This window comes from Dendrobium catenatum, unplaced genomic scaffold, assembly GCF_001605985.2.
Source record: "Dendrobium catenatum unplaced genomic scaffold, ASM160598v2 fragScaff_scaffold_772, whole genome shotgun sequence".
In the NCBI taxonomy this organism is placed as follows: domain Eukaryota; kingdom Viridiplantae; phylum Streptophyta; class Magnoliopsida; order Asparagales; family Orchidaceae; genus Dendrobium; species Dendrobium catenatum.
In genome coordinates, this window is record NW_021319234.1 from 1,943,899 (window position 1) to 1,966,693 (window position 22,795).

Below are 22,795 nucleotides of genomic sequence, written 5' to 3' on the forward strand. Positions count from 1 at the left end.
GTAGAAACGAATGTCTTGCAATCTGATGAAAATGTCGTCAGGAAAAAGCATGAGGAAGACCTTTTGAAAGCGATTAGTTTTTTATCTTTTTTTAATCCTTCTTTTAAAGTACTTGTTTTCTCCATATTGGTGTGAGAGAGTTTAGAACAGGAAGGGTGATTGATTGGAGAAATCCAGAAGAGCTTCATCTTCTTTGATTTTCCATGAGCTGGAGGTCATTTGGCTTGGAAAGAGGAGAATTGGGTTGCCTTGGAATTTCCTATTGCAATTGTTGAGAACGGGTGCGAAGAGAGGGAGGCTTAAATCAAGGCTTTCTCATGAGATGTCGAGAGGGATAGTGGATGGAGAGAGAGATATATGGAATAATGGAATATTTGCTTAATTTGTATTCGAAATAATGAAATAACATCAACTAATCCCATTTATAAAGATAAGGCTTAAATTTTAAATTTAAAATTAATCCTATCATATAATTCAAAGTAAATTATATTATCTAATTCAAAATTAAAACAATATTATCCAAATTAAAACAATATTATCCAAAAGAGTAATTTTTTTTGGTAAAATAAAAAATAAGCTTTATAAAATACAAATTTAAAATCACCCATTGTTCTAATATGGATTCATTCTAGAGTTGGGCATAATCGTGAGTCTCTGTTTGGCTAAGACCCTTATTTACATTTACTTATTTAATAGAGATTCTCTAGCCCTAATAAATCCTTGTGATAGCTAAAATACAAATAGAATATCGTATTGATATTGAAAAACCGAAAAAAAAGAAAAAGAATTCTATTGCTGATCCTTTTTTGATACGTGAATGAGACAGGGCACATAGTACTCTATTTACTTCAGCGAAAGGAGTCAAGATTATGTACTGCATAAACTCCCCAGTGCCAGAAGAAATTGTCTTCAAAGAGTTAGAGTTAAGGTTATCTTCAAATTGATTGAAATCTTCTTCATCAACTCTTCTTGTGTGATCTAAGAGTTTGTAGGAGGCTGATTCTTCTAGTGAACTAAATATTTTGATACTTTATAAGCCTTTGCAACCATTACATTAGTAATATTTTGTTCTACCTTGCTTTTTTGTACAGTAATATCAATTGGAAGCACAAGGATATCAATATTATGTGACAAACCGGCTTGGCTAGCCCGAATTAACGGGGCGGGAATAGACAATCGTATGAAGACCACATATAATATTTAATCATAGAAGTTTTATTTCATAAAAGACAAACATGAGCATCATTCATACAACATAAGAAAGAGCCACTAAACATTCAAACTGAAAATTTTGCAACAAATTTATCAAAATATACATCAACTTAAAACATAAACACAATACAAAAACTAACTCCACAATACATCTACTGACTCAACTCATAATAAAAATATAAAAAACCTGACATCCTGAGGTCCTCTACAACGGCAGGTAAACTGTTGTCTTGCCATCACTTTCTATCAGTTTCTCCTGAAATATATTCCTAAAAGTAGGGTGAGCGAACGCTCATCAGGTAATAAGCATTTATCTTAAATTTATGAAATAATTTAAAACATGTCATTAATCATGAAATTAAAACAATAAAAGATTATACTAAACATTTGATAGGCATAAGTTTTAAGATATTTTCATAATCAGTTTTCTTGAAACCTTTCCCTTAAAACATTTTTTCTTTCTTTTTTCATAAACTTTCATAAACTTTTCTTTACCATTTATAGCCTTTTCTTAAATGCACAAAGTAAATAAACACACACACACACACACACACACACACATATATATATATAAAGCACCCGTCCCGAAAGTACTAGAATTTTGTACTAATCAGGTACACATTCAAGTTTTTTGATCATTCCTTTATCATTTGGCTCCGAAAAACTCCTTTATCATTGGCTCTGTAGAACCCCTTTAACATTGGCTCCAAAGAACCTCCTCTTTACCATTTAGTACTCCGGATCATCATGCACATGCAAATCAATATATACACATCATAGAGACTAAATTGTTCAGAAAATCATATGTTCTTCAAAAGTTTTCATGTATAATTCGATATCAGTTATGCCTTGAATTTTGTTTTTACAAGATTAACATTTCTAATACCATAACATGAATATAAACATAAATGTAAAAGTAAAACAATTACAGAAATTCATAAATATTAACATGTGAAAATTTCATCAATAACCATAACATTTGAAAGTACAATATTAACTTAATTTAAATTCATAAACTTAATTTAAATGTCAATACCTACCTCGCAAGTATCGCAAAGCAATCTCTATGATGTATGACGTTGCTTAGACACGTGTGGTCCCCGTAATGTTCAAATTAAGATTATACATAAGAAAATGTCAACAATAATTACATCTTAAATTATCGAAACTTTTCATAAACTTATTCATTTTCAATTAAAAGATATTAAATTTTCTTATTAGCCACCATAATATTTTATAATAATTAATATTAATTTTTGGATTTATTAAATACCCAAATTTTTGGAAACCTAAATTTTATTTTTCACATACTGAAATCATGCCAAAGTTTCCCCTAAATTTAATTTAATAATTACCTTAATCATTTTCGGAATTATTTAATAAGAAAAAAATTTAAAAAAATGCAAATGTTTTTAAAAAAACTCAAAATTCCATTTTAGAAACATTCATAGGACTCATTGAAAATATTTTTGTGAAAGCTCTTTAAGAAATTTAAATTTTAGGAAAAATCCTAATTTTCAAATTTCAAAATTATTTCCATAAAACTTAAATTAAATTTCATAAATATCTTTCTAACACCATTAGGAAACATCTTTGTGAAGAAATTTTGAAAGAAAAATAAGTTTGGAGAAAACTCTAATTTTTCTCTTCCAAAAATCTTTGAGATAAGATGGAGAATGCTTAAATTAAACATACATTCTTCTTCCCCTTAGTCACCTCTACGATTTCCCCCAAACCCGGCCGCCGGAGCCCTAAGCCCCTCGTTCGCCTCTTCTGTCCGCCTCCCTTCCGCATTTCGGTTTGGTCGCACGAATGGATAGGGAACGAATGAATTTCTGTCCCCTAATATGAGTGGGAGGTTAGGGAAAAGCCAAAGTACCATTTTGCCCTCACTTAAACTATCTCGACTTTAATACTTACTAAGGGTAGTTTAGGTATTATGAATCTTTCATGATTTTTAATTTCAAATTTTAGAAAAGTTTGTTAAATGTTCTTTATATGAAATTGCTCGAAATTTTACGTAGAATTTTATGAAATTAATTTCGTCGAAATCCGATGACTTTGAAATTTCACTTAAATTTTGTCGCGACACATTGAGATGCGTGCAACGCTAACGATCGTCAGTTCCGGGTTTTACATATTATCTGATGTTGAAGCTTCTTTTATTGAAAGATTGCTCGGTGTTAAATGGTCTAGCACTCTAGCATGGCCCTCGATATGATATTAGATTTTCGTGATTAAATTCTAAAGGCAAATCAATCAAATAAGTATTTAAATTCAATTTCTTAAAATATTTAAGGTCCAATGGATTTTAAGTGGACCTTAGATATGTGGTTCAAACAAGCATATAATCACTTTCATGAAATTATGGTATTCTTCTATAAGCATTAGCTATAACTTAATTTTCATGATATATGTTGTTGCTTGAAGGACCATTATTCCCTCGCCATACATCTCTCCCTCTCTCTCCTTCTAAGAATACTATATCTCGCTTGGCGTAAGTTCAACTTCTTTGAAGGAATTGTATGGAATTATGTACTTTTTTATTTGTATAAATTTGGCTGTTGTTGCTTCTAATTGAAGAATTAATTCAATGATAAATTACCTTTGTAAAGATTCACTCTCTTTTATTCTTCCCCCCTCTCTCTCCGTCCCTCCTACAAATTATTCCCTCACCATACGTCTCTCCCTCTCTCCTTCTAAGCGTAGTATTTCTCTCTTGGCAAAGCTCAACTTCTTTGAGGGCATTGTATGGAATTTTTCACTCCTGCATGCATACTAGGGCACTAATCACATTGTTTTCTCCCTCTAAGAATAATTCTGAAGCCTCTTGCGATTGGAGAATGAATTGAAGGAAGAATACAGTGAAATTAAGCCAATTGTAAGAGTAATGGGAGAAGAAGATCAAGTCGGTGATGATCATTTAAGGCCCTCCATTAAATCCGCATTAGATCATTCTTCAATTCAATCTACATCAGCCTTGATTAAAAAGGAAGCACTTTTCATTTTTTGTATGCAATATCATCCAATTTGGAGCATTTTTTTCATATTCATTTTACTTTATGTTTTTCAATTGGTTCGTGGTTAGCCAAGTTGCTAAAATTTTGAAAATGAAAAAGTCAAAGCAGCTGTTGTTGTTACTATTATTCGGATGTGATGAGGCCATCGATAGGAGATTTCGGCGCGTCCATCAGAGACGACCACGGAGATCGACGACCATGATTGCGAGCCTTTATTATTGATTTTACTTGTACCATCAATTTTTTATATTATGCTTTTATTTTCGTAGTTTCCCATTTTACCCCTGAGGGTAGTAGTTGCTTTTGTAGCCCCAAGGGGCATTTTAGACTTTTGCACTTTATTTTCTTTGGAGCCTATTTATATGGCCATTGTATCTTGTATGAGGACTATTGAATTGTTGAATGAATGAAAATCTCCCATGTTTGTTCTCTTTGTGAGTGCATGAAGTTCTCTTTGTGAGTGCTTCCCCTTGAGATCTCTTAGTGAGTTCTCTAGTTATCTTTTTTATTTAGTTTGTTTTGTTTTGCATGATATTCTTCCCACTAGAAAATTCCTCCAATTTCCTTTCCCCTTGCTCTTGCCGCCGGCCCCTAGGGAATTCCCCACCGCCGGCCAAGTTCCACCTCGCCGACGATCACCTCCCATACGCATCATCCCATATTTTTCCCCAACCTCAAATTAGAGATTTGAAATTTCAAAATTTGAATTATTTCCTAATTTGGAAATCCAAACATGGAAAGTCTTCATGAGTAATAAAATTTCAAATCAATTTAATTTGGAGTTTTAATATTTTTGCCACGTCATCCAATCAAGCATTAAATCCCTTTCCCCTCTCCACAATTCTTTCTCTCTCTCCCCCTCAAGCATGCCGCCGGCCCCCATGGTGCTCCCCCTTCATTAATGCTGAGTGGAACTACGGGTTTGAATACGACCGCAACGGAAGAGTCAACATTTTGCGATCACAATTCTTTGACGTCGGATTTGACTTCGACGATACAGTCGAAGAATATTTGGACCGCATATTGCCGACGCTTGTAGACTCTATTGACGAACACTTCTCCGTCTACACTTGGATTATCAAAGTTCGATCTTCCGTGCCGCCTCCACCTCCGAGATCCTCTTCCACGGCAACGTTCCTTGGTGCTTCCATCTTAGTGGCAACCTCCATGCTAGTTTGGACAATCTTCCGTCGCTCAACTTAGTCTCCGTAGGAAGAGAGAGCTAAAGGTCTCAAGGTGAACAACTTTGTATTAACTGTGGGATTCCTATTTACTAGCCTTTGTTTTATTGTTCCTTCGCACTTGCTTAAAGAGTTTAGTTCTCTTGTCGTAGTTTCTTTGCCTAGCAAATCGAACACCGCGAATTACTTATAATTGACTTACTTTGATGCATGATTAGATAATTTGTGGAGCTAAAATTTAATTCTTTTTTAAATTCTTGTGTAACTCTTCATTGCATCACATCAGGATGTTTTTGTATGCCATTTTGATTATTTGGTGTTATTTCTATACAAATGATTAAGATTTTTATCACACTTTTGCACATCATATATTGAATTGTATTCCATGCATTGCTTCAAAAAAAAAAAGAAAAAAAGTTTGCAATATTTACCAAGCTAAAGGCTGTTACATATGTCATATTTTGATTGATACTGTTACAATAGTGTTATTCATGGATTTTTCATATCTTTGAGTCATTTACTTATTTTTTAACATCAAATCTACATTTTGTTTTTCTCTGGAGCTGAAAATTGTAATCTTGGTGGCTTGACCAATCCAAGGGACGTGCAGTTTGAGGATTTCCTTTGGTATGCGTCTCCTTATTGCATGTTAATTGTGCTTGGTGATTTTGATTCATTATATCCTGTACCATGTTCAATTTATTAGCTATTTGATACATTGTCATTTTATTTCAGACAAGTTTGTTTTTTAAATGCAAACTGGGACACTGAGTCTGAACTTACCTATCTTCTCAAAATAAGTAAGAATGATAAAACAATTGGATTCATCTATTTTCTTTTGTATAAATCACATACCTTGGACAATCATATTTAACGAAGAGTTAGTTGCATCTATCAATCCAAGCAATGCTAGTTGAAGGTTACTCACAGTTTTGGATGAATGTGCCAATAGTTTTTAATCCACAATTTTAGTTTGCTACTCATTATTAATGTTCATTATAGTAGAATTTATATCATTTGTATTCAATTTTTAAAATAAATAATTTGTTTTTTCCGAACAAAAGATTGCCATAGTTTTGATTAACATGAAAAATTTATTAATTATTTGTACTTGAGTTTGTTTGTACTAGCTTTTTTTTTTTAAAGGATAAATTGCATTTATCTTCCTAGATTTTTGGCTTATTGCATTGAGTTCATAGTTTTGTGAAATTTACATGGTTGTCCTACTATTTCTCGGGTGTGCATGTCCTTAGGAGTAATTACTATATTATATGCACAGTTAATAAGGCATGAAAGGATTACTGTATCATTTCGTTCAATTGTATCTTCATACTTATATTTAGGGCCTAATTGTAGGTAGGGTCAATATACTTTTGAAACACATATGAGTCACTATGGACGTGTGATTTTCTAGGGACATTTTATATGCATTTGGAGTTCAAGCACGAGAATTGTCAAGTTAAGCCACTTCTGATTTAGGAGAGAGAAATTACTACATGGGGGACAAAACTGACACTGAAAATACTCAGTTTTAATTTATGATGTACCCTCAGTGTGCCAGACTTTTGATTGTGAGTGCATGGAGACTGTTAGTGGCTGTTAAACAAATGGAGTACTTGAGTAGCGCAATGTTGAATGAGGTAGTCATTAACATGTTTGTGACTTACTTGGACATGTTGAGATATTGAATGGCCAAGAATCTCAGCAAGTCTTAGGTAAGATTTGATTATAAAGATCAATTTGCATCCAACTTGTTATTTTTCTAGTGGAAGTTTAGTAGCTTTCCTTTGTAACATTATTCTAACACGTGGATTTTTTTTCATGATAGCTTTCTTTCACTTGGGGATTTCGAAAGCTTCATATTTTTTATTTGGAATCTATATTTTAATAAGTGAAGTGGCAAAAACATGAAATTCATGCTATAACCCTTAATAAATAATGAATCATAGATTTGCTATTTGGCGACTGACCATACCCATTTTCTTAAGACAATGTGGCGGTGGAGATCTGTATTGTCATTTATGAATTTCTTAGCACCAATTTGTATTTCATCGGTTCTTGAATCTAGTTGGGGTTCTTGGGTGTGCAGGAGAAATGTTGATTGTTCACCTTCTTTGTTTTTCTTTTCCCTCCTTGCATAGAGATGAAGGTCATTCTCTATAGGTTGGGTGCTTTAACAAGGTGATGAGAGAGTTTGTCATTCTAGTGAGGCTTCAGCAGGTTAAATGATGGGCATTGAGAAATTTTCATTGACCGTAGGTTTGATGAGAGATGGTGATGGATGAATAAATAAATTTTAAACTTAAAATTATTTTTATTTAATTTTCTCTACTTGAATTTCAGATTTAGAGTAATAAGCCTGTTGCTCTAGCAATGTTAGGTCCAATTATAAATTTTTCTATTACTCTGGAAACAAAATTTGTTTTTTTTTTTACTTGGGAATCATCCAACAAAGATACTCTTGATAGAGTTAGGGTGTAATTTGCTCTGGTGCTGAGAGTGAATGTGAATGAAATCTGATCACTTGAAGATTTTTGGTGGAAGAGAAGAAATTATATATATATATATATATATATAAAGAAGAAATTATTTTAGTCTTGGGAAATGAATAGAGAGGGTTTGAACATAGTTTTGGAATCTAAGAACTCTTATGGGCTTTTTATTAATAAGATATTTAGGATGTGAAACGTACATGCAAGGATGATTAGATTAAGAAATTTGCACGCTTAATGTTTAGAGAATAATATTAAATATAACTTATGCTGATTTAAACGCTAAGATAAAATGATAAGGTGATAAAATAAGCTTAGGCCAAATCACATGCGTGGAAGTTAAGATTATAGACTTGTCAATTAATGTGACGTTGCATACATGATTGGTTCCAACAAAAATCCCTTTCTTAACAACAAGACTAGTCATTATGTTAGAGTCTGCTCAATCAACTCTCTAATTCTAAGGCTTTAGCGGAGTGTAATTAATAAGCTTCTTATACATAGATTAAGCCACATAGTAGGATAACTAGGAAGATAAGAGATCAGGAAAAGAATTCACCATTATCAGACCTTAGGCGGTAGTCGAAAGCTTCAAATCAGCACCCTCCTTAGACTTCAAAGTTAGGACAACAATCTGGCCTTCCTGGGACAGCAGTTCTGTATGGTAGAAGGGCAGGATCTCAGGAAGAGCGGCTCGAAACTTCTGGACAGCAATTAGAGAGGTGTAAACAGCAGCACGTGAAGTTTTGAACAGCAGTTTGGCACTTGAGAGGCACCATATAACAGCCCGAACAACATTCAGAAGACTCCTCCAGCAGCTTACTCAGTCGGAGGGGTCTGGGACAGCAAAATAAGCCTCTTGGGAATGCCAGACAGCAAGGGAAACCTGCTGTATGTCTTGGATAGCAGCAGATAAATTGGGACAACACTTAGAAGTTCACGAGAGGAGGAAAACTGAGAGGTGAGGGGCTTGGAGGTGGCGGCTAGGGCTGAGGGGACTAAGGGATTGATTGGGGAGTTGTAATGGAAGGCAATTAATGGGTGTTAATTAATTTGGGGAGAGAGAGAGGGGCAGGCCTTGCCAAGGGGGGATTGATTCGGGTTTTGATATTCTTTTCAAACATAGGCTTAATTAGGGAAAGTGACTTAAAAGGAGGATCTCCATTTAAATTCAGAATTGGATAGATGTGGAAAGTGTCCAAAATAGATCACTCCTATTTTAGGAAATGATTCAAATTCAAATAAATTTGAATTTGAAATCTAAAATCTTTCCAAATGAGGGAGTTAATTGAGGGGATTAGTGGCAGAGTGAATGTGGAGAGAAAAAAAAGGGGAAAGGGGATGATGCGGCCTGCAGCATGATGAGGTGGATGGGGGTTTAAGGAGAAATTCGATGCTTGCTTAATTGGGAATTCCAAATTAAGGAGGACTTAAATCCAATCCAATTTAAATTTGATTTGGATTTGACTTGAAAACTTTCCTAAAATAGAACTCTATGTTAGGAAATGTTTCAAAATTCAAATTTGATAGAATATTTGAAATCAAAATCTTCCCAAAAGTGGGTATGTGGAGAAGGAAAGTAATGATGTGGGGTTTTGAATTTTGGAGGCTAGGAGGGGAATAGGCCGATGGCTAGGCTAGGGTTAGGGTTGGAGTTTGGCGGTTTGGAGGTGGTGAGGATGGGATAGCCAAATAGGATGGGTGGTGGGATGTGGAGATGGGCCGAGCGGTGTGGAGGTGGAGTTAGAGTGGACCGGCGACTATGGGCTTTGGGTGGAGGAGGCCGACGGTGGGAAGGTGGAGGGAGGATAATCCGGTGGTTTTGGTTGGCTTGGCGATGGTGGCCAGAGGTGGAAGTAGGGAAAGGAGGGGGATAAAAACAAAGTAATAAAATAACAAAGGATACAAACCGCGAGTCCAGTAATCCACCGGCGGCTGACATGTGATGCTTGGCCCTCTCCTAGGGTTTCTCCTCTCAAGAATTCACAAAGAGATCTAGTGAACAAAAGCTGGAATTTTCATTCATTATTATCATTACCCTCTCCAAGAGGAAGGAAAAGGCTTAAATAGCCACATACAAGAAGGGAAATAAAAAGACACAATTGCCCCTAGGGCATACATAAGACAAAGCTCTCTGATGGGGACATCAGATAATGGAAGGTTTATCAGAGGCGTGGCCGCCGATCTACGGCCACGATTGAATCATTGTATTTTTGATTTATCCTATGTATCTTCTTAATTATGCTGTCGTATTTTATTTGCTTTCTTTAGTTTCCCGTTGTACCCTCTTATGAAGGGATGTCGAATGTAAGCCCAATGGGGCATTAGTGTCTTTTGTCTTTGAGTCCTTTGTATGAGGCTTTATATAGCCCTCCCTATTTTCTTTTGAGGTTAATGAATGATTATTTGAGAATTTTTTTTTTCTTGTTGGAATTCTTGAGAGAGCTTGAGAAATCAGAGAGAGACCCCTCGGAGAGGGAGATTGGCGCATCACCCACCAACCTTGGAGACGGTCGGGTTCGTGGTTTCCAATCTTCATCTTCCCTCAACCCCCATCTCCCACCACCTAGCCGTTGACCAAGGCCCCCACCCTCCTTGCCGACCGACCATCTAATCTCCCACCACCCAATTCTCCCCACACCAATCCCTCCCTCACCCGCCAGCCCTAGCCCTAGCCGCCGGCCTCACCTCTTTCCACTCATCTTTGGATTTCTTAATTTGGGTGAATGCAATTTGGAATTAATTTGAAATTCAAATTATCTAAATTTGAAATTAAAAAATTATTTTCTAATTTAGTTCACCTATTGTAGGAAAGTACTTGATTTAAATCAATTTGAATTTTAAATTCAAGTTGGATTTGTTTATTTACTTTACTAATTCATAAAGTTAATTTAGGAAGCCTTAATTCTCCCATTAAATGCTCCGCATGCCACCCCCCCCATCCCCCCAATGGGATTTGGGATTTATTTCCTAAATCCCCTCTATGAGGCTTGGCATTTACCTTCAGCCTTCTCATAGCCATTAAGGCTTGACTCCTCCATCAAATTAGTTTTAAGACTTAGGAAAGTAATAAATTAAATTCAATTCAAATTGAATTAAATTAAGAATTTTCCTAAAATAGATGAACTAAATTAGGAAAAAATTTTGAATTTCAAATTTAGATAATTTGAATTTTAAATTGATTCCAAATTGCATTCATCCAAATTAAGAAACCCATAGACGAAGTGGGAAGTGGTGAGGCCGGCGGCTAGGGGTTAGGGCAAGCGGGTGAGGGAGGGATTGGTGTGGGGAAATTGGGTGGTGGGAGGAGGATTCAGTGGGAAGGGGTGGTGGCTAGGTGGAGGAGGATTAGGTAGCCGGCGGCAAGGGTTGGGAAGGTCTTGGCCGACGACTAGAAAGCGGAAGATGGGGTTGATGAAAGATGAAAATAAGAAACCACGAACCCGGCCATCTCCAAGGTTGGTGGGTGATCCAAGTTCCCTCTCCTAGGGATTCACCACTCAAACTCTCAAGCTCTCAAGAGAATTCAAACACAGAGAAGAAAATTATCATTCCTTCATTAACTTTGAAAGAAAGACAAGGAGCTATAAATAATCTCGTACATAAGACTCAAAAATTAGAAAAGACGACAATGCCCTCGGGGCTTACATACGACATCCCTTACTAAAATGGTACAATGAGAAATTAAATAAAACAAATACAACGACAACAAAAATACGAAAATGCATAACATAAATAAAATAAATCAAAAGTACAATGACTCGATCGTGGCCGTAGATTGGCGGCCAAGCCTCTGATAAATCTTTCATGATATGATGTCCCCATCACAAATATTCCTAAATATCTCATTAATAAAAAGCCCATAAGAGTTCTTAGCTTTCAAAACTATTTTCAAACCCTTCTCTATTCATTTCCCAAGACTAAAATAATTTCTTACTTCTTCTATATATATATATATATATAGAAGAAGTAAGAAATTATTTTAGTCTTGGGAAATGAATAGAGAAGGGTTTGAAAATAGTTTTGAAAGCTAAGAACTCTTATGGGCTTTTTATTAATGAGATATTTAGGAATATTTGTGATGGGGACATCATATCATGAAAGATTTATCAAAGGCTTGGCCGCCAATCTACGGCCACGATCGAGTCATTGTACTTTTGATTTATTTTATTTATGTTATGCATTTTCGTATTTTTGTTGTCGTTGTATTTGTTTTATTTAATTTCTCATTGTACCATTTTAGTAAGGGATGTCGTATGTAAGCCCCGAGGGCATTGTCGTCTTTTCTAATTTTTGAGTCTTATGTACGAGATTATTTATAGCTCCTTGTCTTTCTTTCAAAGTTAATGAAGGAATGATAATTTTCTTCTCTGTGTTTGAATTCTCTTGAGAGCTTGAGAGTTTGAGTGGTGAATCCCTAGGAGAGGGAACTTGGATCACCCACCAACCTTGGAGATGGCCGGGTTCGTGGTTTCTTATTTTCATCTTTCATCAACCCCATCTTCCGCTTTCTAGTCGTCGGCCAAGACCTTCCCAACCCTTGCCGCCGGCTACCTAATCCTCCTCCACCTAGCCACCACCCCTTCCCACTGAATCCTCCTCCCACCACCCAATTTCCCCACACCAATCCCTCCCTCACCCGCTTGCCCTAACCCCTAGCCGCCGGCCTCACCACTTCCCACTTCGTCTATGGGTTTCTTAATTTGGATGAATGCAATTTGGAATCAATTTAAAATTCAAATTATCTAAATTTGAAATTCAAAATTTTTTCCTAATTTAGTTCATCTATTTTAGGAAAATTCTTAATTTAATTCAATTTGAATTGAATTTAATTTATTACTTTCCTAAGTCTTAAAACTAATTTGATGGAGGAGTCAAGCCTTAATGGCTATGAGAAGGCTGAAGGTAAATGCCAAGCCTCAGGTTCTGCACTAGAAAAGCTTTTCTAGTGCAATTAGGATAGAGGAGGGGGCGGCAGAGCATGAGAGGAAATTGGGATTTAATTCCAACGGGAAAAATATGAGTTGGGAAGGAATTAAATGAGGGGATGTGGGGTTTTCAGCCAAATATTAATTCTGTGATTTGGAAATAAATCAAACTGTCCAAGTTGAGAATAATACTAATGGAAAGAAATTAAATGGAGATTTGAGGATTTGGATGTGAGGAACAAAACTATTACGGGAATTGAAATTTTTTCCAAAAGGATGGACGTAGAATTAGGAAACAATTAAATGGAATTTGCTGGGCTATTGAAGAGGGGGCGGCGGCAAGATCATGGGGGATTGGGATTGGGTGCCATGTGTACAAGCTTGCTTAAATTGGATTGGAACTTAGGAAAGTATTTAATTGACTCTATTTAAATTTGAATTCAAAATAGTGTCAAGTTAGAAACTTTCCCAAAATAGAATGATAAATTAGGAAAGAATTAAAATTTCAAATTAGTTGAATTTGAAATTTTGAAACTCTTCCCAAAATTAATAGCATGCAATCAAATCCCTTAATGAAGCATTAAAGGAGAGGGGACCACCAAGGGGGCCGGCGGCATGGTGAGGGAGGAAGGGGTTTGGGGAGAGTGTAATGGGTTCCCTAATCCGCTCAAACTAATTAATGACAAAAAATTTCAACTCCGATTCAATTCAAATTTGGAAATTGAAACCTCATTGAAACTTTCCTAATTTGGCACCGGGCAAATTTGGAAACTTTCAACTCACCAAATTTTCAAATTTCAAAATTGAAAATACGAGAGGTGGTGGCAAAGGAGCCGGCGATTAACGGAGAGGAGGGGCGGTGGATGAAGGGGAGGTCGGCGGCTAGTGGGAGGGCCGGCGGGATGATTGAGAATTTTCTGGTGAGGTGGCTGGCGGTTATGAGGAAAATTTGTGGAGCTTGGTATGAAGGTTTGGCCGAGGGGTTGAGAGGGGAGGAGGAAGAAAATGACTGCTAGGAGCAATAAGAAGGAACAAATACAAAAACAAAGATAGAAGATAAAAACCGCGAGCCTTGGACTCTTCCAAAGACTGACGGGTGATGCTTTGCCCTTCTCCAAGGGACTTCAAGTCACGAGCCCGGACCCATCCTGCGGCTGGTGAAACTCCGATTCCTTCCCATAGAAATCTCATTATCGTCATCTTCACAAGAACACAAGTGTGGAACATAATTTTTTTATATTAATCATCCATCACTATTACAATAGCTTAAGGCCCTACATATAGGCCACAACATAAGAAAACTCAAAATACAAAATTGCCCCTTGGGCCACAACACTCACATAAATTGCCCTAGGGGTAAAACAGGAAATACATTAAATAAGAACTAAAATTCAGAAAAAAATCATAAATGAAGATTTAAATAATAGCCGTCGATTTACGACGCCTCATGTGATAGATGCGCCAAATCTTCGTACCAGTGTCCACGGGAAACAGTACCAGGAAGAAATCGAGGGGGCACAAAGAAGGGGAAGAGAAAAGTTCCAACTCCACTTCATGAGCTTAACAAGTAGAATACCTTTTCAAATTAATGAGCTAAACTTTTAGCTCAAGCATTTATGAGATGGAACCAAGAAGCACCCAAAGAACACAGCCCAAACCCGAGCAGCCAAGGCTCAACCCGAGAGGCAACAGCAACCCAAAAGACCAAAGAACCCAAGAAGCTTGCACGCCCAAGGATTGCCATGCCCAAGCACTACCTACTCATGATCATTGGATAGCATAAAAAAATAACTAAACAAAAATTATAACATTCAAATTACAATAAAACAAAAATAAACTGTAATTTGCATGCATCAATTAACCTAATTAATCATGTTTAATCAGTCATTAGTTAGTTTAAGAATATGTTCATGATTTGGCTTCTTGTGTTCTAAGGTGTTCTCGCTGCCTAGATCTATCAGTTTTCTTGCTCTTAGGTTGACTGGTGCTAAGCTATTGGAGTATTGGGTCAAGCAGAAGCAAATATTCTGTTCTTATAATCTACCGTTTTCCTTTAGCTTAACTGCCATAAGGAAAGCTCCAAAAGAGTGTGAACACCAGATTTTCCTTGGATTCTGGGTCATGACACATGTTTGATACATGATCAAAGTTTAGTTACAATGTTTGTTGAGCTAAGCGACTTCTGATAGTTTGTGATTATGGAGAGAAATTGGGTACAACATCGGGGACAAAATCAGCATAGGAGAGGTCAGATTCAAGTGGTTCTGTCAATAGTCAGGAATAAAGACTTGCATGCAGCTTGGCAAAAAATAAATAAAAAAAGAGATCTATATATTGACTTCAAAAATGTTGGAGACTTGCTATCAGCCTCGAGGTGCACTTTATCATTTTGCTAACAAATTATGATTGGTTTAATGTGCATGTTGAGGAACTTACGCCAGTTGTATAATTGTAAAAATTAAATTAGTAGTCTACCAGACGGCTCTAACGTCATGTTTTAAAGTTTTTGGTTAAATCGGCTGTAGGCTTCCGTATTCTAATTTAGATTTGTTATAGAAAGAAAAAAAACTATGTTGATTGTGAATTTAAATAATAGTCATGAACAAAGACCTGCATGAATTCTGGCATTAAAATGGAGGGATCTACATGATTTGCTGGCTTTAGAAAAATTGTGACCCGGTTGCTGTTTAGACCTTAACGGATGTTGATGGAATTTACCCTTTCTCAAACTAAACTTGTTTGCTTTGAATCATATTGTGGAACATCCGTCAGTTCTATATTTTAACCCAAGTGATCCATCTTTATTTGTTTTACTTTGCTCAGCCTTTTGAAATATAAAATTATGGTCCCTGTATTTTATTTTGCGTTGCCTCTAGGTTCTAGTTAAGAAATATGTTTAATTGTGAGTTTAACAGTAGCCGTGAATAAATACGTGCATTCAACTTTGCATATAAATAAAGGGAACTGTAGGATATGCTGGCTTAATGAAAATGTTCATCCATCTGCTATTAAGCCCTAAAAAGAAGTATGTTGGTGAAGTCTACCTTTATGAAAATTGACTACGGTTGGTTTTAAAACATATTGAGGAACATCTATTATATAATTTTAAAATTTAAATTTGTGCTCTACCAAAGTGCTCCATCATTATATACTTTAGTTTATATTATTCTTTTTTATGTTAGCAGTTTTCACGAGTTCTATTGGTGATGTTATGTAGTGGTAAAACATTATTTCTAAGCTTTAGCTTAACTGAATCCAACGCACACTGTAACAGGGCATACTCAATATTCTGGACTCGGGCTTTGAATATTCCCTTTCCTCGTTCTTATGTATTCCCTGAATCATTTGGAGATCAAAGCAACAATCCTGCTTGCCATACTGGTCATTGTGGGGCCTTCAAGGCTGAGATGGCTGGTGAAACAACTGATGATAGAAGTGGTGGAACATGCAGGGTTGTTATTTCTACTGACATTTATTTTTTTGCCTCGCTTCATTGTTGCATTATGCTTTAGCATGCTTCTATAAGCATTTATGTGATTATGCTTATATGTACATTTAGGTTTATATATTAATGATTGATGCGTGGAGTTATATATTGTTAAATTGATTAAACTAAAAATAATAATAATAAATAAATAAAACCTGGACAGATACCTCATTTCACAAAATAACCTAATTCTTTGGCTTTACATAACAAAAAAGCAACAAACAAATAGAAGGGGGACATTCAATTTCTTACGTAGGTAGGGCTGTTAAAAGCAGGTTTCGGGTCGAACCCGAATCTGACCTGTCACTTTTTAACCCAACCCGTTTTTGCAAACATGTCAGTTTTCGGACCCGAATCCGACCCGTTTCTTTTATATTTTACTAAAATAGTTTTATTTAATTCGATTTATTTAAACCTAAATCAAATTAAGGTAAGATTTACTTCAATCAATTTAAAATAAACCAAGCTTAATTCAGTTTGGGCAACATGGTTTATTATTTTTTGGAAATAGCATTTGCTTATTTCATAACAATCTTTTAAAACCCTCCTAAATCAATTAAAAATGGGTCAAACCGGGTTAATTTTGAGTTTCTGGTTCAACTCGAACCTAACTCGGTTTTACGAACGGGCCGAAATCCCTAATTTGAACCCAACCCAGTTTAGGTTTATGTTGACCCGAACCCAAAAATTTTAGGTAATGTTCGGGTCGGATTTTCGGGCCGTGTCAAATATTGACATCCCTATACACAGGCAAGCACAATCCGCTCACAACCCCCAACCTTATCTTGCACCTGTGCTTCCCAGTCTGATCCCATGCCCCGACTTCCCAGTCCGCTCCCGCGCCCATACTTCCCAACCTAATTTCGTGTTTGACTTCCCAATCCACTCTTGCACCCGACTTCCTAGGCCGATTCTGCTCCTGGTGTCCCAGCTAGATCTTGCGTCCGACGTCCTAGCTCAGTTCCCCATCTGACACTCCCATCTCGATCCTGCGCCTGGCGTCCAGCCCGTGCCCTTGGCCCAACTGCAGACCCGCAGTCCAGCATGCGTCCCGCGTCCTGCACTCCTACTCTTGTCATTGTTCCTCTCGTGATCCGCCTACCTAATCTCGCTCCCGTCTCCTTCTCCGACCGAATCAACCACCGTTCCGTCTACCCGACTTTCGTCCACAATTCGTGATTATAAAGATTTATCAGAGGATGTTTATATAAGCATAGACCTATGCTAGGGATAATCTTCTTGAAGACATCGCGCCATCGTATGTTTAATTCGGTTGAGCGGATTGAAAGATGAGAGCTTTCCTAACTTTCCTTTGCAGGGAGGGGACATTTGGAGGCTATCGAATTTTCAAAATTCTTCTGGAAAATAGTTCAAGAGCAATTTGAGAGTATTATTAAATTAAAATTTTTATTTAAAATAATCTTAATTAATTCAAACTTTGATTTTATTTAAATGGTAATTAATAATTTAATTTAAAAATAATAAAAAATAAGTTAATTTTAATTATTAATAAAATTTTGCAAGTAATTAAAATTCCTTTAAATTAATTAATTAATTTAAAAAGAAAATTCAATAAACTAATTAATTAAAAAAAGTAAGAGTTTGTACTAAAATACTTTAATACAATCATCCAACTACACGAAACATTAAATACAAACATCCACAACAAAAGCAAAACAAAACTAAAACTTCAAATTGATGCTGGCTCTAATACATGTTGGCAAGCAAGTAAATGCAAATTAGAGGCGACATAACATGCTAAAAAATAATAATAATAGTGCTAAAGCAAAAACAAAAGTACTCAAAGTGCTAAAGTAAAAAGTAAAAGTATTGGAACAAAAGCAACGGTGTTTGGGCATAAGAAAAGTGCAAAACTAACTGTTTCAAATTCACGCTAAATCAAACCTTTAGGTAACTTCTAAATGAAACACTACAACAACAACAACAACATCAAGCCTTTGTCCCACTACGTGGGGTCGGCTACATGAATCCTTTTTCGCCATTGTGTTCTGTTAAAAGTCAAATTCTCGTTTAAATCTAATAAAGAAAGATCATTTCTAATATTTTCTAACCAAGTCTAAATGAAACACTGAATCTTAATTTTAACCAATTTATTATTGGAGCTTATAAGTGAAGTAATGAAACCTAAATCAAATAATTGACTCTAAATCTAAATCTAATAGGCTACTTCTAAATGAAGCAGTCAGACCTATTCTTAATTAATTCATTAGGGGAAAATTCTAAGCGAAATAATGAACCCTAAACTAAATTCATAGGTAACTTCTAAGTGAAGCCACAAGTTCTAACCTCAACTAAAATTCATAGGCATCTTCTATGTGAAGCCATAAGTCTTACCTCTCAACTAAAATCTCAGAGCAACTCCTAAGCGGAGCTATAAACACCATTCTAAATAAATCTAACGGCAACTCTAAGCGGAGCCGTATGCCCCATCCTAAATAAATCTAACGGGCAACTCCTAAGAGAAGTAGTAAGCCCCATCCTAACTCAAATCTGATGGGCAACTCCTAAAAGGAGCAAAACCCCAAACTAAACTAAACTACTGGGTAACTCTTAAAAGGAGCCATAAGCCCCAAACTAAATAAAGTAATGAGCATTCTAATAGATATAAGTCCCAAAACTTAAACCACAATAAAACCAAAACTAATATCACAATCAGTCAGCCTACTAGAGATCTCCGAGAGGTGGCAACCCATGACTGCTAATTATATTCCCTTGATGCTTGATATTGTAACCAATGATTTGTTAGCGTTGATAGGCTGAAATTTATGGTATTTCCGGAATGACAAAACCATGAGATCTTGATCGATTCTACCCCTATCCCCCACAAACGAGATTATTCTACTTAAAATTCTAGAGCTATGCTAAAATAACTTATCCTTAATCGAGAGTGCTCTCCCAAGAAATGAGAGGGATAATTAAATATGAGGGCTTGCGCTCATAGTATGTAAGGACTCAAAGTTAAATAAACCTTGATATGATCACCGTGGAAAATTTGGTTAATTAAAAGTCAATCTACCTTAAGGAAAATGGAACCCTAAGCCTAAAAAGCGGAGTTCATGCATAAAGTCATTTTTCTTGAGCAAACATATATATGATGTAAAATCTGAAGTTGATATTTTCTTGGTTCCGTATGCATTTTTGCTATTCTTTTAATGGGTATTTTTCTTGCATTGTAGGATAATAGTATTTTGTTTTGCAAGGAAAGTAGTGTTGACACTTCCAGTTCAAAAGCTGGAGAGACAGTATGGGTTGAGGGTCTAGTTCCTGGTATTGATTTCTGCAACCATGGTATACTAAAAAACCAGTATTTATATTGAACCTTTCTTATTTATCATCAAATTTGGATGAAACATGATAAAAGGAATTGTACATTTTTTTGGTTAAGCTGATATGTTATTTGTTTAAGCTGATCAATCATGTTGTTCAGGTCTTAAGCTGGCTAATTTGGTTCACGCTTGCATAATTGGTCTGCCAGAGCTTCTTATTATTGGAAAATTAGTTGATCAACTTACTGCATATTTCATTTCAAATCTAAAATGCTTAAATACATATTCAAGCAATTTGAAGTTAGAATTCATTAGTTTTAGGAAAAATCTGCGATGCCTACCAAATTAGTTTTGAGTAATGTTGCTTTATTTCTTCTTACTCTTCGTCAATGTTTAAAATTGCGTATTCGGGTATTGAGGCGTTTTTCATTCGTGAGGCGAGGCGTAAGCCTCAAGACGTTTTGAGGCGTAAGCCTCAAAATCAAAAGATTGTGTAAACATAAAAAGATAAATTTGTTATGTACTAATGAGTAAATAATATAAAACATAAAAAAGCATAAGATATGAAGTGAAATCAAAATATCTCAATAATAAGACAACATGAAATATAGTTCAACTCAAAATTCTATCTTTCCGAAATCCCAATATTCTTTTCATTAACATATAACCCCGATTTCAAAAAATAAATAGCAATGACATATCACATAAGAACTCATAAGTCATCAGCACTGTCGTCACTAAGGGTTTCTTCATTTGAATCATCATTATGGTGAACTGCTCTTTCCCATTCCTCCTCTCCTATAGGAATTTTTATTAGGTCTGGTTTCCTGACGTAGCTCTACGTTCGGACGCCAGTAAAATGGTGCCACGTGCTCTTACTCTTTACCGCGCGACCCGACGACCCGACCCGGACCCGATATTGCTATGTATTGGCTGATTTGTGCAGATCGGGGTGTTGCTAGGTATTGCTCGGTATTTCTTGACAATAACAAAAAATACCATTCTGTCAAGACCAATACCTAGCAATACCGAGCAATACCGAGCAATAACCCAGTTTTGATAGTTATTTCTCAGTATTGCTAGGTATTGCTCGGTATTTCTCATCATTGGCAAGCAATACCTAGCAATATCGAACAATACCTAGCAATACCAAGCAATACCGAGCAATACCTAGCAATACCCGAATATAGCAATACCAGGTTCCGGTCCGGGTCGGGTCGTCGGGCCGTGCGGTAAAGAGTAAGAGCACGTGGCGACATGTTATTGGCGCCCGGATGTAGAGCTACGTTCGACGTCCGGACCTAATAATTATTCCTTCTATAGAGTCCAATGTCGAGCATTTATTTCAAGATTTATGTAAGTTTTAATATATGTAGCATGAGGCGTAAGCCTCATGCTAGTGAGGCGAGGCGGGCTTCAACCAAGTTGAGGCGCAAGCCTCGTAAAAAAAAGCTCGAGGCGTTTTTTACTGGAATTGCGCAAAGGCGAGCCTCACATTGCGCAATTTTAAACCATGGACATCCTATGATCTACTTGTATAATCTTTTTAATTTGGACTTTACATCCTTCAACCAGTCAGTAGTTTAGATTTGTATGAACATCCTGTCCTGAACACTCATGTGATTCTTTTGACCGATTACTTGTCTTTATATCAGCTTAGAATTTACTTTACTGGGAACTTTGCAAGATAACCTCTGATTACTTCCCCTCTTTCGATCAATTAGATGAATCTTAATAACACGCCACATCACAATTGCTGAAACCATAGGTCTCATGTTGTCATGACCTAGCCTGGCTAGCCCGAAATAACGGGGCGGGAACCGTCAGTCGTACGGAAAACATAAATAAATTATAAACAATTTCATTTACTCTTTTATAACATAACATGAACATCTTCATCACATAATAAGAAAGAGCCACTAAAAACATCAACTAAAAGTTTTTCTAATTTGTTTCTTCTCACCATAATAACTAAAAACAATAAATGTTAACATTTATATAAACTCCAACAGACTTCTCAGATACAAACCACTAACTCAAACTCATAATAGAAAACATAAAACCTTTCTTCCTGAGGTCCTTTATGACAGTAGGTGTAATGTCGTCTCGTTGTCATTATTTTCCAGATGGTTCTCCTAAAAAGATTCCCATAAGCTGGGGTGAGCTTACTCGCTCAACAGGTAATTCATATTTTTCATAAAAATTTCCATAAAATCATAATAAAACATATTTTCATAATAAAACTTGAAACAACAGTTAATAATGCATAAGTTCATAACATTACATATAAGAAAATTTTTCATAAATTTTCCTCATTCATAAACCTTTAATTTATCTTTTTCCTCAAACATCAACTTTTATATTGTGTATAAAATATACATAAAATATATTATGCATAATGTCTATTATATCACCCGTCTCGGATGTGCCCATAAATTTTTGTATTGATCAGGTACACATTTTATATCATTTGGTCTTCCTTTACCATTGGCTCTAACGAGACCCTTTATCATTTGACTCTTTCGAGTCCCTTTACCATTTGACCCTTTCGAGTTCCTTTACCATTTTGGCACTCCGCATCAGCATGTACAGTCTTATATCATAATTTATGATTTATATTCAGTCAATCGTATGATTTAAAGAGAAATACTTATGAATAAAAAATCATTTATTTAAAGCATGAAAACCTTGAATCTAAACATAATATGAAAGCTCACTAACATAATGAAATAAAAGACTTGAACATATTATTTGCCCAAAATGAAATTCGTAAATCGTAGAACATGAAAATTCCAACTATTTGTATTGAATAAATGTACAAAATATAATTATGAAATTTTTACAATAAATATGAATACCTACCTTAACCCAAGCACGATACTTCCTCAAAGTATCACTTTGACACACCTCGATCTCCTTAAAGTTCACAACCTAATAATTGCATAAAAAGACATGTCACCAAAAAAAAAAAATCTTCACAAAAAAGAATCTTCCTTAATTTTTTTTAAATCAAATTCTAAACTATTCTAAATTATCTAAACCCTTCACTTCTCAATATTCATTACCTACGACACTTAATGAAATTTAAATAAATTAATCTTAATTTTCGGATTTAATAAAATTCTTAATTTTTGAAAACCCTAAATCCTCAATTTTATCAAATTAACGCTCCAAAATTGTTCCTAAAC

At 35.7% G+C, this 22,795-nt stretch overlaps 1 protein-coding gene across 1 annotated transcript in view; it reads left to right on the forward strand.

Annotated features, from left to right (window-relative positions):
• LOC110102237 (fructose-bisphosphate aldolase-lysine N-methyltransferase, chloroplastic) overlaps positions 1 to 22,795 on the forward strand; it is a 28,801-nt gene that overhangs the window by 3,727 nt on the left and 2,279 nt on the right. Inside the window, exons 6-8 of the mRNA XM_028696562.1 lie at positions 6,008 to 6,040; positions 16,108 to 16,285; positions 19,518 to 19,629. Coding sequence (XP_028552395.1) covers positions 6,008 to 6,040; positions 16,108 to 16,285; positions 19,518 to 19,629 — 323 coding nt within the window. The remainder of the gene's footprint in view (positions 1 to 6,007; positions 6,041 to 16,107; positions 16,286 to 19,517; positions 19,630 to 22,795) is intronic.